The 15,434-nt window shown below is 55.6% G+C and overlaps 1 protein-coding gene across 5 annotated transcripts in view; it reads left to right on the top strand.

Moving 5' to 3' along the window:
- RARA (retinoic acid receptor alpha) overlaps positions 1–15,434 on the top strand; it is a 46,794-nt gene that overhangs the window by 23,255 nt on the left and 8,105 nt on the right. For 3 of the 5 annotated variants that reach the window (XM_002748559.7, XM_003733028.6, XM_035300592.3), the window contains exon 3: positions 14,494–14,642. In XM_002748559.7, the coding sequence (XP_002748605.1) occupies positions 14,494–14,642 (149 nt within the window). Of the gene's footprint in view, positions 1–8,374; positions 9,099–14,262; positions 14,382–14,493; positions 14,643–15,434 lie in introns of those variants that run through there. The other 2 variants (XM_035300596.3, XM_002748558.6) reach the window with 2 other exon arrangements.

Below are 15,434 nucleotides of genomic sequence, written 5' to 3'. Positions count from 1 at the left end.
GATTATAGGTGGGTGCCATGTACCCAGCTAAATTTTTGGTATTTTTAGTAGAGATGGGGTTTTATCATGTTGGCCAGGCCAGTCTTGGACTCGTGCCCTCAAGTCATCTGCCTGCCTCAGCCTCCCAAAGTGTTGGGATTACAGGTGTGAGCCACCACGCCTGGCTTTCTTTTTTTTACATAGGGTTTCACTCTGTCTCCCAGGTGGGAGTGCATTAACATGATCACAGCTCACTGCAGGCTTGATCTCTTGGGCTTAAGGTATCCTTGGGCTTAAGGCATCCTTGGGAGTAGCTGGGACTACAGGTGTGCATCACCGCACCAGGCTAATTTTTTGATTTTTCAGAGACAAGGTCTTACCATGTTGCCCAGGCTGGTCTCAAACTCCTGAGCTCAAGCAGTCCTCCTGCCTTCGCCTCAAAGTGCTGGAGATATAGGCATGTGCCACTGCATCCAGCTCAGGGTAAGATTTTTGAGAGAGGAGAAGTTGGGGACCTGCGACCTGGTGCTTGTGGACAACTTGTCCTAACCCAGGTAATGGCAACAGAGTTCCCAGACACTCTCTCCACCTGCAGCCTGGGCTCACTGAAGGGTTGGAGGTGGGGGCAGGGGCCTGGCCCGTCCTTGCCCATCCTGGCCAGAGGGAGCAAATGCTTTGCCCTCCCCTGAATGTTGCAAGCTTCTTCCTCTTTCTTAGAGATGGGTGGGGAGGGCTTCCCATCCTGGTAACCTTCTCCCCAAATATGGGTGGGGTGCCCACATTTCAGGCAAGTGTAGCCTTCTTTGGCATTCTCCACCCAGGTTAGGCAATGCCCCCTTCCTGCCCCCTCCCTCTGTGAGCCTTTTCATTTCCCTGCCCCTCCCCTCTCCCTAGTAAACAACAACAACTTTTCTCTGAACCCAGCCCCTTAGCTTCTGAGCTTCTCCCTGACCTTCCTCATCTCTGGGACCAGAGGTGTGGCATGGGTCTGAAGGAGCCTGGCATCTCCCTCCTTTTGCAGAGCCGGGGCTGCCTGGTGGACAGAGCTCCTGAGCTCTGTGTAGGAAAGCATGACAGATAAAATTGTCACATGCCTGGTCTTGGAGATGGAGGCAGTTTAGCTTTCGCTGCTCTCCTGGCCTTAGGGCTGGTGCTGAGGGTGAGGCATTTCCTGGGAGAGATGACAATCCATGGTCCTCTATTCCTGCAAGAGCAGTGGTCTTCCCTAGTCTGCCCACACCCTTTTTGTAGGAATCCTTGCTGATGAGGCTTCCTCCCATTCCCCACCAAAGGTGTTGAGCCCCTCCTCCCCCATCATCCTTCTCCCCAGATGGGGAGGAGGCAGCACCTTTGGTGGCCTGGGTGTGCCCTTCAGAGACCTAGTAGCCTATGGGACCAACAGAAATTGTCTCCAGGTCACTGTGGGGAGGGCTGGGTATTTGTAGTGCTACAGTCTCCATGGGAGCCAGGGTGGGAGTCCTAGAGATGGTACAGCGATTCTCCTCCACCCCCTAAACCGGCCTCTGGGGCTTGGTCTCTGAAGACTGGTGTTTACTGTGGAAGTTTGGGATTCTGTGTGCACTATGGGGAGGGTCAGGATTGTGTGTGTTTTGGGGGTGGGGTCATGGCTTGGGTGTGTATTGGGAAGGGTATTAATGACTTGTGTGTATTGGGTGAGAGGGTTAGAGACCTGAGAGTGTTTTGGGAGAATTAAATCTAGAGCTGAGGAGGAAGAGTCAACTTGTCTGTATGTTGGGGCGGGGGTGTGTGACTTAGGGCATAGAGTGCTTAAAGAGGAGTGGTCTTTGGTTTGGGTTCTTACTGTTCTTCTGGGCTGGAGGGGAAAACTGATCTGCCTCTTTTGTTCAGCCTGGGAATCCCATGGGCAAAGGAGTCTGACTGGGGCCTGTGGAGTAGGCATTGTAGTGATGAGTTTAAAAGCTGGACACTGGGCCAGGCGTGGTGGCTCACACCTGTAATCCCAGCACTTTGGGAGGCCAAGGCGGGCAGATGACCTGAGGTCAGGAGTTTGAGACCAGCCTGGCCAACATGGTGAAACCCTGTCTCTACTAAAAATAAAAAAACTAGCTGGGCGAGGTGGTGCATGTCTGTAATCCCAGCTACTCAGGAGGCTGAGGCAGGGGAATTGCTTGAATCCGGGAGGCGAAGGTTGTAGTAAGCTGAGATTGCGCCACTGCACTCCAGCCTGGGCGATACAGCGAGATTCTGTCTCCAAAAATAAATTAATAAATGAATAAAACTTGGACTCTGGCTAGGTGCAGTGACACATGCCTGTAATTCCAGCACTTTCGGAGGCTGAGGTGGGGGCTTGAGCCTAGGAGTTTGAGACCAGCCTGTGCAACATAGCGAGACCCTGCCTCTACCAGAGAGAAGAAATTAGCTGGATATGGTAGCACACACCTGTAGTCTCAGCTACTCGGGAAGCTGAGGTGGAAGGATCACTTGAGCCTAAGAGGTTGAGGCTAAAGTGAGCCAAGATCATGCCACTGCACTTCTTGCTCTGGGTGACAGAGCAAGACTCTGTCTCAAAAACAACAATAACTTGGACATTTGTGCCACTTACTACTTGCTGATAATCTCTCAGAGCATGTTTCTCTTTTTGTTTTGTTTTGTTTTTTCTTTTGTTTTGAGACGGAGTCCTGCTCTGTCACCCAAGCAGGAGTGCAGTGGCGCAATCTCTTAGCTCTCTGAAACCTCCACCTCCCGGGTTCAAGTGATACTCTTGCCTCAGCCTCCCGAGTAGCCGCGATTACAGGCACCTGCCACCACACTGGTCTAATTCTTTTGTATTTTTAGTAGAGATGGTGTTTTACCATGTTGACCAGGCTGGTTTCAAACTCCGACCTCAGGTGATCTGCCTGCCTCGGCCTCCCAAAGTGCTAGGATTACAGGTATTAGCCACCGTGCCTGGCCTCTTTTTTTTTTTGAGAGAGGGCCTCAAAATGTGGCCTGCTGGTCTCAAATTCCTGAGCTCAAGGAATCTGCCTTCCTTGGCCTCCCAAAGTGCTGGGACCACAGGCATGAGCCACTGCACCCAGGCTGAGAATGTTGCTTCTTCTGTAAAATAGGGATATTACCAGAACCCACCTCAGAGGGCTGCAGATTAGGCAAGATCATCTACTACTGCTTTAGCTCTGTGCCTTGCATGTGACCTGATGCCATGGGACCCAGGCCTTTTGTAGGTGGGAGCTGGAGAGAATGGAATGCTGACATCTATAGAGCACCTACTGTGTGTCGGGGGCTTTGTCGGTGTTTTACAAATCTTAATCCCTGCAATTCTGGAAGAGGGACATTATCCCCACTTACACAGAGGACACAGTGCTGGGGGAGGTTAAAGTACTGCAGAATCATGACTGTAGGATTGTAAAGCCAGGCTGTTTTCCACCATCCAGAATAGGGAGAGGGGATTGTTGAAGCATGGCGGGTGGGGTTCAGTGCTGATTGAAACCCCCTCCCTCACTGCAGAGGCCCTTTCTCTGCCTTAGAACCTGCCTTCCCCCGGTAGGGGGCGTAGGGAAGGCCCAAGCGATACCCAATCTTCTCTGTTTTGGATCCTGAAGACTGGAGGGAAAGAAAGATAAGGGGCCTGGGCCAGATCTCCTTCTTGTCCTGGAAGCTGTGGATACAATCTGTTCACACCATCCCCACCCCTAAATCTGCCGGCTGTAGCCCACGGGAGTTTGCAGAACTCAGCAGGCACCCTCCCCACGATCTCCAGACAGACATGAAGGAACAGGGTGTAAAAGCCACAGTTCTTATTCTTACTTTGTTTCAATTTGTGGATGTAGGCAAAGAAGTTGCAAGCAATCAACAGAGAAGCTGGGGATGGGAACCCCAAAAGGGTGGCTGCATATTTGCTTTGTGTGCCTAGAGACTGGGGAGTGCCTGAGGGTCTGGGTGAGCCCCAGCAGAAGGCAGAAAGGAGGAGGTTGTGTCCTTCCCTTCTTCCTATCCTCTGCCACTTCCTCCCTGTTGCAGTCTCTGCATCCTCCCTCCCTTCTTGCTTCTCACTCTTTCCCTGGACAATAGGAGGGACACAGCTCAAGGGGACAGTGCTGCCTAACAATGCTTTTCTCGTAGGCCAAAATGTAGAGTCAGCCAAAAGACCATTACATGGAGTTTTTAATGAATATGGGGTCCCTCACCTTTCATCTCCCAGGAAGGATAATGCACAGGTTCCCTCTGGACAAGATCCCAGCATGGACTGGGGGAGGGGACTCAGGGAAGGAAGCCCTTCTTCCTTTGAAGTGGGTGAGGGCGGGAGGTATCGTGTCTACCCCATGCCAAGGGATGTGTTGCCTATGGGGCTGTGCCAGTGAAGGCCTGACTGCCCTGTGAGGGAGTAGTGTCTGCAGAAAGAGGAAGTGGTTCCCATCTCTTAAGTGATTTTGGGGCCGTGCCTTCCTCCTCCTCCTCCTCTATGGAGTTGGGGCACTGCCAGTGAATCAGGCTCCAGGGTAGATTGGAGGCCACTCAACCTTTGGCTGTCAGAAATAGAGGTACTCCCCTCCCCATTTTGGCTTCTGGGTTGCTGGAAACCTCAACCTGCCCACAGACCAAGGGCTTTCCATGGGCAGGAGCCTTAAAGGACAGTTCTTTCTGTGTGGCCTTGGGCAGGTCACTCAAGCTCTCTCCAAATCTGTTTCCTCCTCTTTAAAGCAAAACGTCTGGCCAGGCACAGTGGCTGTAATCCCAGCACTTTAGGAGGCCAAGGTGGGAGCATTGCTTGAGCTCAGGAGTTCGAGACCAGCTTTGGCAACATGGCAAAACCCCATCTCTACAAAACATACAAAAATAAGCTGGGCATGCTGGTGTGTGCCTGTAAGTCCAGCTACTCGGGAGGCTGAGGCATGAGAATCACTTGAACCCTGGAGGTGGAGGTTGCAGTGGGCTGACATCGCACCACTGCACTCCAGCCTGGGCAACAGAATGAGACTGTCTCAAATAAATAAATACATAAAGTAAAGCAAGACTTCTAATCCTTCCCTGGCTGGGCAAGTTGCTGTTAGGCCATGGTGGCCTACTTCCTGCTGAGACCCTTGGTGAGTTTCACATACCCTGCAAGGCTCTGATAGTGAGGGGCAGGGTAGAGCTGGGGACTGTCTTGGGGGATGGCACCACTCTGTACTGGGACCCAGTGTCCACCTGGCACTAGGCCTCATGATTTCCTGTTTCTTGTCCCCTCCAGATGGGGTTGGGGACAGGAGGAGGCTCTGCCTGGCACAAGTGGGGGCCAGTTCAGCCCGCACCTGCTGAGGGCTTACTAAATGCAAAGCCCTGAGGAGCTGAGGGAGGGATAAGGCTGAGCAGGATGGGGCCCCAGGCCTGCAGACAGCTGCCACCAGAGGCCCCTAGCCCCAGCTGCTGGCCAGAGCCTTCCTTGTTTCCCTCTTCTCCCACTGTCCCAGGACAGTGTGTTCTGCTCTGACCTGCCCCATGACCTTGCTGTTGCCCAGAACAGGCCTCTTGCCCTAGCTTCTCCTCTCCAGCTCCGGAAATCCTATCTGTCCTTCGAGGAACATCTTGAATGCCGCCTCTTCCCAGAAATCTTCACAGATGTTCCCCCTTCTTTGCCACACTCTCCCTCCCTCCTTAGAATGCCTATGGGTCCTTATTTATTTTTTAACAACACTCATCTTTCTACCATGAAGTTGCTTCTCCCCTGTTGCTGCCGTGAGCTGTAATCTTTGGGACCTCTTTTCCTGACCATAAAGTCTTTGATGGCAGGGGCAGAGTCTCAGGTCCCTTAGCAACTTGCAGCTGTGAGCACAGAGCCTAGCTCCATCATTTGAGAGGAAAGATCCCAAGGGCATGGAAGCACTCTGTCCTCTTCCCCGTCAGTTTCATCCACTGTCAAGATTTGCATACCTGCCCCCAAACCCCAGCATTCCATCTGCAACCCTGACTGCACTTCGGGGTCCCACACCCACCTGCCCAGCAGCCCAGTGGACTTCTCTGCTTTGCAGTCTCAGGCATTTCACTGATGCATAAGCCTCTTTGCTACCTGCTACCTCTTTTCCCATACCTCCTACCCTACCCTCTGCCACATTGATTTTACCTTTAAAATATCTAGTGAATCCACCTTTCACCTTCCTCTGTCCATGAGCACTTCCAGTCTCCTAGGCTAAGCCACCCTTGTCTGCTGCCTGGACTGCTGCAGTAGCTTTTACCTGGTCTCTCTTGCCCTCCTATAATCCATTCTTCACACAGCTGCTGGAAAGATCTTTTTATACTGTAAATATGATCTTACCTCTCCTTTGCTTGAAATCTTTCTATGGCTTTTCCTTGCATTTAGGATAAACTCCAAAAGCCTTATTGAGGCCTATAAGCCGCCTGGTCTGGCCTGAGCCCACCTCTCCAGCCTGGTCTTGTTTACTTTTTCCTTTTGAATTTTATGCTCCATCATCCTAGCCTTCTGCCAGTTTCTTGAATGAACTTACCAACTCCTGTAACCCCAGGGCCTTTGCACAGGCTTGCTCTTTTTATTTTTTTGAGACGGAGTTTCGCTCTTGTTCCCCAGGCTGGAGTGCAATGGCGTGATCTCGGGTCACCGCAACCTCCGCCTCCTGGGTTCAGGCAATTCTCCTGCCTCAGCTTCCTGAGTAGCTGGGATTACAGGCATGCGCCACCATGCCCAGCTAATATTTTGTATTTTTAGTAGAGATGGGGTTTCACCATGTTGACCAGGATGGTCTCGATATCTTGACCTTGTGATCCACCTGCCCCGGCCTCCCAAAGTGCTGGGATTACAGGCTTCAGCCACTGCGCCCGGCCCAGGCTTGCTCTTTTACTGGGACTACACCCGTTTACTGGGAGTTGTTCTTTTACTGGGACAACATTCATCCTTTCTACTCTTTGCCTGATTAACTTATAAACTTTGCCTTACAGTAGGTCTGTTTTATTTGAGTTCTTCCCTAATTTAGTTCAACCTAAATTAGGTGCCTATGTTAATTATTCAGAGCATAATACCATTATCTCAGTTTGCAATTGTGTGTGTATATAGTGATTATTTGCTTAATGGCTGTTGCTCCTTAAGGTCTACCAGGGCACGTTCCCCCGAGTGTCCACATAGAAGGTTCTCAGAAAAGTACCTTGAATTGGCCTGGCTTGGTAAGAACATGGGCTTTGGCAGCAGAAAGTTAAAACCCTTGCTCTACCCTTTATTATTAGTAATATGATCTTGGACAACCCACATAGTCTTGCTGAGACCGGTTTCTTTATTTGTAAAACTTATCTCTTGAAGTTGCTGTGCGTATAAAATGACAATGTATATAAAGAACCAGGCTTCCAGAAGAATATCCTTGGGTAGCATGTACATCTCCACTCTTTTTAGAGAGTGCGGGTAATAGGATACCCCCTCCTCCAGGAGTATCTCCTCTCTAGGGTCCTACCCAAGCTAGGCCTTTCTTCCAATGAAACGTGCATCCCCAGGGCTTCCAGGATAAAGTAGTCAACGGGAAGGCACCAGCTCCTCCTTTTATCTCCACCGCCGGACCCTGCACCAGGGGCCGATCCTGGTTCCCCAGTTGGGAGACACCCTGGGCGGGGCTTTGCTCACCGGAAGCACGCAGAGCGTGGGGAGGAGAGCCCCCTCTGCTTGTGTTTGTGCTAACAGCACCCGCGCTGCCGCGTCGGGTTCCGGCGGCTGGAGTCACACATGATGTCACAGACAATGACACAAACCGGTGTCTCATTCCGACACAACCTCGGAGCTGCACAATGCCACACCCGGGCGCCAACACAGCCCAGCGCACCCCAGCCCTACGCCTCCTGCGGCCGCCCTCCGAGTCTCCCGGGGAGGTGGCCCGGTCCTGCCGGGCAGGGGGCAGGCGGGCGGGTGATGTCACGGGTAGTGGTGGGTGGGTCACTCGGAGGTGAGGCGCCGCCAGGCGAGTTCAGCGCGAGTTCAGCCGCATTGCATTAGGCAAATGAGGCACAGCCTGGGTGGGGTGTGTGTTTAGGGGAGGACGCCGGGACCACCCCCCCTTCACCGCCCCACCACCAACTCCACCACGGCTTCACTCGGCTGGGGACAGACCAAACCATGGGGGAGCCTGGGAGCGGGAACTGAGACTAGGGAAGACGCCCGCCCCTCTTCCGTCCTAGTCCCCCCGCAACCCCCTCCTCTCCCTGTACTCGGCCTCCCTCTGTGCTCTATGTACTCCTCCTCTGATGCCTTTCCCCCTTCCTTTTCCTCTCCTCCCCCTTCCCAGGCTGCCCCCACTCGCCTGTCCACGGGCCGCCTCTCCCTCTCGGTTCCCTGCGTTTCTCCCGGGGCAGCCAGACCCGCCGGGAATGGGTTAAGCCAGGGGCGGTGCCTGGACAGGGCGGGGCAGAGGAAAGGGGGTGGTACCTGGAGGGGAGGGGGCGCGCCGAAATGAGGTTGGGGGTGCTGCGGCGCGCACCACCGGAGACCGAGGGAGTCGCCGGCTGTCCCTCGCCTGGCAGAGGCGGAACCGCGCGGGGTCCCCACCCCAACCCGGAATCCCACGGAGAACCTCGGAGAAGCCCGGGATCCCCAGCGGGGACGAGGAAGTGCTCTTTGACCCCCCGCACCGCGCTGATCCCGCCCCTGGCCTGCGGACTTGGGGCGCAGCGGGACTCTGCCTCGGACGCCACGAGACTCTGGACAGGAGCCCACTCGAAGTGAAGCTGCTGAGTTCCCGGACCCCGCCGGGTTTCCCTAGGAGAGCCAAGGGATCCCCTGCTCCCAGCACACACAACTTCCTCGCTTCTCACTGGGACTGGCAGAGCCGCCGGCGGACTTAGTCGTGTAGACTTCAGGGCAGGGGGCCGCCCCCTGCCCAGGTCACCAGTCAGGGCGAGGGGACGTCTCCTCGCCCCCAGCTGCTCTACTCGGATGGCGCCGCCGGCTGAGTGACGGGGGCAGCGCGCAGGACTTCCCAGCTCGCACCTCCTGCCTTCGAGGGGGAAGATGTACGAAAGTGTGGAAATGGGGGGTCCCACCCCTAACCCCTTCCTAGTGGTGGATTTTTATAACCAGAACCGGGCCTGTTTGCTCCCGGAGAAGGGGCTTCCCGCCTCGGGTCCTTACTCCACCCCTCTCCGGACTCCGCTTTGGAATGGCTCAAACCACTGTATGTACCGGTCTCTCCCTCTGCTGCTGTAGGGGGTGGGAGTGGGCGGTAGGGCTTCTACTGCTCCTCAGGGATAGGGATTTTGTCTCTACCTTTCACTTAATCCATGTTGCCCTTGCTGGACAATTGCACTCCCACCCTCCCACCCCCAGTAACCCTGAGTGCAATTTCTTAGATTAGGGCTGAGGAACTTTGAGGGTTCCTTTTTTCAAGAGACATTCCTTCATCTCTTGTTTCACTTCTTCCAGGAGAAATGAAGCCCAAGCCCCTTGCCCCCAGTTTATATCTTCTTGCCTGGAATCCAGTAGCTTCACAGCAGGCTGGAGGGTGGGGTAAAGGTCTGCTCCCCTCCCCAGATCCCACTTCTGCCAAAGCTCGAGGGAGAGCCCCTTCCTGTGCAACAGCTGCTGCCCCCAGCCCCTGCTCTTGCGTCATTAGAGTGGGTGTCAGGGGAGCACTCGATGTCTTATTGACAGCGGGGTGTGACAGAAGGGGCAACTTCATCAGACACCCGTCTACCATCCTAACTAACCTTCCATCTTGGCAAGATGCACTGGGTCCATGTGGGGGTTGTCCTGGCCCCAGACACTTAGCTGTCATCTTTGAGGCTTTCATCCCCAGGAGTGGAGAGGAGAGAAGCTGCTCTGGTGGGAAGAATCCCTCTGCCCCTAATCCTAATCCGACTTGTTCTCTGGGGGATGAGTTTGTTTTTGTGGGTCCGGGGCTACTCTGGAAATGAGGACTGCATCCCTTCCCAGCCCCCCACCCCACCGAGTCCTTTTGTTACCCTGAATTCACTTGGGGATAGGGCCAGGCCCTGGGCTGTCCCTTCCTAAGAGGGGCACTAATGAGAATCCTAGCATCCTGACAGCCTGATCATCTTTTCTCCTTGTTGACCCCTGCTTGGGTGCAAGCTCCTCTGGGAGGAAGGGCTCTGTGCACACCTAGGAGCTGGGAGCACCAGGGTGTACACCTAGGCATTTCCCTGCCTAGCTGTGAGGCAGTGTACACTGGGTGGGCGGGAGCAGGCGCAAAGGGGTTATTGTTAGATGGCTCAGGTTTCTTCACCTACTTACTGGACTTTGGGCTCTTCCCTGGGGAAAGCTCTTCCCTGGAGGATCTCCCACCCTTCATGACCTGCCACCTCCCTCCTGCCTGCCTGGGAGGAGGGGTGGAGTGGGTCTAGGGGGCCTGGCAGATTGGAGAAGGTTGAAGGGCAAAGGACCTAGCCCCTCTTGCTTTGAGGAGAGAGACCTGAGATGGACAGAGAGCCCACCTCTGCCCTCCCAGAGCCACTTCAATCCCAGCTTTTCCTATTGTCCTGTCCCCGACCTTTGCCTCCGGGGCTGAATCTGCTGTGTGGCTGTAGACAGCAGAGGGAGGATATCCACCGTTGACTTTGGAAGGAGAGAGAGTGAGAGGGTGACTTTAGGACCTTTTTTCTCATTCTCCAAGTGCTGGAGTAAGGCCCCTCTCCCCTAGTGGGATAGTTGGGGCAGGGGCTGCCAGAGTCACCCCTTCCACTGCCTTGGCCACCTTCTCCAGAGGCAGGAGAGAAGCTGGGATCTGAGACCTTGGACTCCAGCCCCTGTCTCTTCTTAGCCCATGGGGACAGCTCAGCTCTTCCTGGCCCAGAACTGGAGGGGGAGGAGGATCACAGCATGTAGGACAGGCAGTGTATTGGTAAGTCCTGCTTCCCCTAAACCACTGGACATGGCAAAGTGGAGACCTGTCCCCACACCCGTTCGGAGTGGGGTAGACCTAGAGTTCCTCTAGTCTGAGCGTTGGTGTTTGTATAAGTCAGTGAGGTCTCAGTGGCTCAGGTCCTGAGGCTGCAAGGTTGGGAGTGATTGGTGGTGGGGGGCACTGGAGACTTGCCCTGAGGCACAGGAAGGACCTGGAGTCTGAGGGTGGCAACTAGACTCCATCTAGAATATGTGGGGCCAATGCTACCGCCTTGGAAGGGACCTCTTGTGTGTGGAAGTCCTCTGGTGACTGGAGCCGCCTCCACCCCCCTCTTGGGGAATTCACTGCCCACTTCACTTCCACTGAAGGTGGGAGGAGCAGGTTGGCTGTGGGAGGAGGCAGCCTCCTGGGTCCTGCAGGGCCCTAGGGACCTCGCCTCTCTCCCCAGATCCCCCATTTCGGTGCATTAGAGGACAAGGGGGGGCACAGGATGTGGCTCCCCATCTGTCCCCCACCAATCTCAACCACTCACACCTCTGCCCGCTCCCAGACGTCCAAGAATGTGAAGCACGTGGATGCCCGTAGTAGGGGGAGGGGGAGATGCTTATCGGGCGGCCGCTGGGCTAGGGGCCGTCTTCCGCTGCTGCCGCGCTACACCCAGAGCTACCTCCCCCCTCCCCCGCCTCTCCCCGGGAGGAGGAAGGGCGGTACAGAGGGCCCTGCGCCCCCTCCCCAACCGTCCCCAGGGGCTGCGAGGGGAGCTGCGGGGGAGCGGGCGCCAGCTGGATTGGGAGGGGAGCCACTGGCCGGGGGCCCGGCTGATTTCCTGCTGATCTCCTCCAGGAAACCGGCCCCTTGTGCGAGCCTGCGAACGGCTCGGGGGCGTGGGGAATCCGGAGTGGAGCGCTCTGCGCCACCCGCCCTACCAGGATGGGGGAGCGAGGGAGGGGCACCCTGGCAGCGTCGGCGGGAGGGGACGCCTGGCTTCCTGGGTCAGTTCCAGTCCTCTGCTAGGCACTGGAACTTTGAGCTGAGAAGGTGTGGTCCTTCTCTAGCCTGAGTCCTAATGCAGGAAGAGATTGGTGGGCTGGGCCTCTGGAGAGGGAGGTTAGCAGGGAGGGGCTAGGCCCGGGCCAATCCCTCCCCCGTTGGTGACCCTCCCCTCACACCTGTGTGTGCAGGGAGTTACGGCTGTGTCCTAACTCCGGCAGAGGCTGTGAGGATCCCGGAGTTCCCCACACCTCTGCCTTGGTCCCTGTATCTCACCTCCTTGGGCTGCTGGCTGGAGTCCTGGGGAGGTGGGACCTCGAGCTCTGGGTTCAAAGGGCACAGCAGGGAAACCTCAGAGCTGGGTTACCTGGGTGACAGGTGGGGATGTGCTAGAGATAGGGACAGGCTGCGTTACAGCCTCCAAGGCAGCCAGGCTGCCACTGGGTGGGCTCAAAGGAGACCTCGCCCAGCCCAAACTGTAGCCCTCGCCTCCGGTCATCTCTGCCATTCTGCCAAAAAATAATTTTAAAAAGCACATTCTTTCAGTTCCGTAAACACTCTGTTGGACTTTGCTTAAGCTTCATGTGTTTATGGGTCTGTGCCCTCTAGTCTGTCGAGGCCTCAGAGCTGTGTAGGCCTCATCCTGGTATCCTCCATGGCTCCCCATGTCCCAGCTCCCCTCCTGCCACCTCACTCTGTACCTCACAGCTCCCTCAGTCCTTTCTCCCTCTCCAGTCTGGTTCATTTCACAGGTGGGACCTGGGGAAAGGTGGGGCCCAGCACAAATGGTGGCTTAGGAGGGGTGGGGAGATCAGTGCCTTCTTCCTCTGCTTGTCAGAATGTTGACCAAGATTCTAGGCCATGGTTCCCCACAACCCTCCACATACCCCCTTGCCCTTGACCCCCCTCCCCAACAGTCTGGATTGTCTATTGTTACTGCTTTTACGTCTTGGAAAAAGTTAGCACAACAAAGGGCTCCTTTGTGGATCACCCCCTCTGCCTCCTGGCCTCACCCAGGCCCCCCAACCCCGCCCCCCCAGCAGCTGTTCTCAGGGCTCTCAGCCTGTCTGATTTGCTTGTCTGGCCTGGGGAGAATGAAGTGGGAGAAAACCAGGCCAGGGCAGTTGGTGTTGGGGTGAGGAGCAGATGGCGGAGGGAGGTCAGAAGAGAGTCTACTGAGCTGGGGGGGTTGTGGGCATCAACTGTCCCTTTGCTGCAGGCTGCTCTCAGGGCAGGGAAGGGGATGTGGGACTATAGCAGTGCTGGTCAGCCAAGGTGGCCAAGGAAATGGTACCCAGGCACTACTAAGAGTCAGGAAATCCCTGTCAAGGTTGTTGGCATAGTTCCCTGTCATCAGCCACCTAGGAGCCCCCATTGTGTCTACAGGTAAGTGGGGAGGGTGGTAACACATAGTCAACTCCTTGTGTTCCCATGCTTCCTTCCTCTGTGCCCCAACTTTAGGGTCATGTGATTTGGGGCCATGTTACTGGTGTCTTTAAGGTGCTTGGGCCAGGAGCTGCAGGCACCTTTAAACACCAGCCAGAATCTCATGTGCTGTAGTTTGGGGTAGGGCTAGGTAAGATTATGAGATATGGGAGGAGGCAGGGATCTCTCTACTCAGGGAGGCATCCTCACCCATCCTTGGCCCTGGAAACGTTGACTCGAATGTGGTAAAGGCCTTAGGATGATGCTGGGTGGCCCCTTGGGAATCTGGGATTGCCTCAGTCATGGTTCTTAGCTTGTACCCAACACCCTTAGCTGCCCAGGCTTTAGACACAGACAGCCCCTACCCAACCCAGCCCTGTTCTGGCTCCAGTGATGGGCATGGTGCCAGGCACTGGGGAAGTTTTGGCCAGTGAGGGCTGCCCATGCTGTCTGGGTCACCCTTCCTGGCTGCCCTCTTGGAGCTGAATAACACAAGGGGAGGGGTAGTAACCCAGACATAGTATTGAGGACAGACAGAGCATTGATGGGAACAGACCCCCTTTGTCATGCCATCTCTCCCCATGATGGGCTGGTATCCCCATGAGGGGTACCCAGAATGATGGGCTTCTGGGGCCCTGAGGACTCTTCTCCCTGTATTTAGGATGTCTCCTGCCTTTCTCAGGGGGATGTCTCCTGCTCTGCCCAGCATTTGTGACTCTTCTTTGCACCCTCTGCCTTGGGTCCCTGGCCCTGGGATTGTTTGGGTGGAGGAGGGCCTATGGCTGCTGGCAGAATGGGGTGGAAGAGGGAGCGGAAGCAGAGGGAGCAGGGGAGTGGCCGACTTTAAATATCCTGTTGACCCCAGTTTCCTCTGCCCCCAGCTTGTGTCCTCTTGCCTCCCTCTTCAAGCCTTAACTCCTTCCTAACTCGGAGGAGAATGGGTCCAGGCCGCCCAAGGGCACGAGCTTTGGGGTCAGGCTGACCCCCACCCCCACTTCCCAAGCACAGTGATGGCACACATGCAAATCTGATGGTTTATCATCATATCTTTGTGTTTTTGAAGGTGAGGGTCCTTGGAGTCCGTAGGAGTGATGGGGCGCTGGAGGCCTCATTGGCAGCCTCCTTCCCTGAGTCTGGCTGGGGAGTCCCAGTTTTCCTAAGACTTGAATCCTGCCAGCAGTGGTGAGGCTGGGAGAGGCTCTTAGGAGAGACCAGCTCTTGGAGGAAGGGTGGGGCTCAGTACTAAGGATGACAACCTAGGTCTCTAACTGCCCCTCCCCTCTTCTTTCTCCAGCCATTGAGACCCAGAGCAGCAGTTCTGAAGAGATAGTGCCCAGCCCTCCCTCACCGCCCCCTCTACCCCGCATCTACAAGCCTTGCTTTGTCTGTCAGGACAAGTCCTCAGGCTACCACTATGGGGTCAGCGCCTGTGAGGGCTGCAAGGTGAGTTGAAGGGGTCATTGGGAAGGACAGCTTGATTAGGTAAATGGGATGTCCCCACTTCCGTGTCCTGGGAGTGTGCAGTTGCGATGGGGGGGTGTCCCTGAAGCTGCTGCTCTTGTTTCTCTGTGGAAGTTGACAACAAGCAGGATACCTGCTGTAGGACCTCCCCTATAAATGTAAAGGGCTCCCTCAAACCAGAGGTCCCCTCCTTCCTCAGCTCCTTTCCCTGTCTTCATCCTCCAGCTGGCAGGGCATACGCCTGCTCTGCCACCGCTGCCCAGGTTGCCATGGTGAGCTGGCTGCCAACTGGCTCTTGGCTGGGGACCCAGGAGTCCTCCCCCAGCGGCCCTGCCTGAACCTCACTATGGCAGCCTGGCAGGAGGCAGTTAGGAGCAGGCACGCTGCCTTGGCTTCCCCTTAAGGTGCCCAGGCTGTGGGCTCCCCAGTGTCTGGCCGAATTTCCCCACCCTCGTGTTAGGCGCCAGAGTGCAGATATAGCTGTTCCTTTTCAGCAGCTCTTCGCCTGGCTTCTCCTCCTTTCCCCCTTTCTCTGTATGGGTTTCTACCTCCAGACACTGGGGCTCAGAGGCTTACAACTTTGGGCCTTGTGGCTCTGGGCTGCCCTTCAGCCTGGAACAGCTATCCCCAGGTATGAGACGGAGGTCAAGGGCAAAGCGCAAGGCGTCGGGCTGTGTGTCCTCTTCTTCTGTCTGATTGTTCCTTGTCAGTTTCTCATCTGTCCATCTGACTCTCTGGTCAGCCTGTATGTGGAGCCCTTGGCCAGCCTGGGTC

The sequence above is a fragment of the Callithrix jacchus genome, chromosome 5 (assembly GCF_049354715.1).
Source record: "Callithrix jacchus isolate 240 chromosome 5, calJac240_pri, whole genome shotgun sequence".
NCBI lineage: Eukaryota > Metazoa > Chordata > Mammalia > Primates > Cebidae > Callithrix > Callithrix jacchus.
Note: the sequence above shows the minus strand (reverse complement) of the source record. Positions and strands in the feature narration are given on the sequence as shown.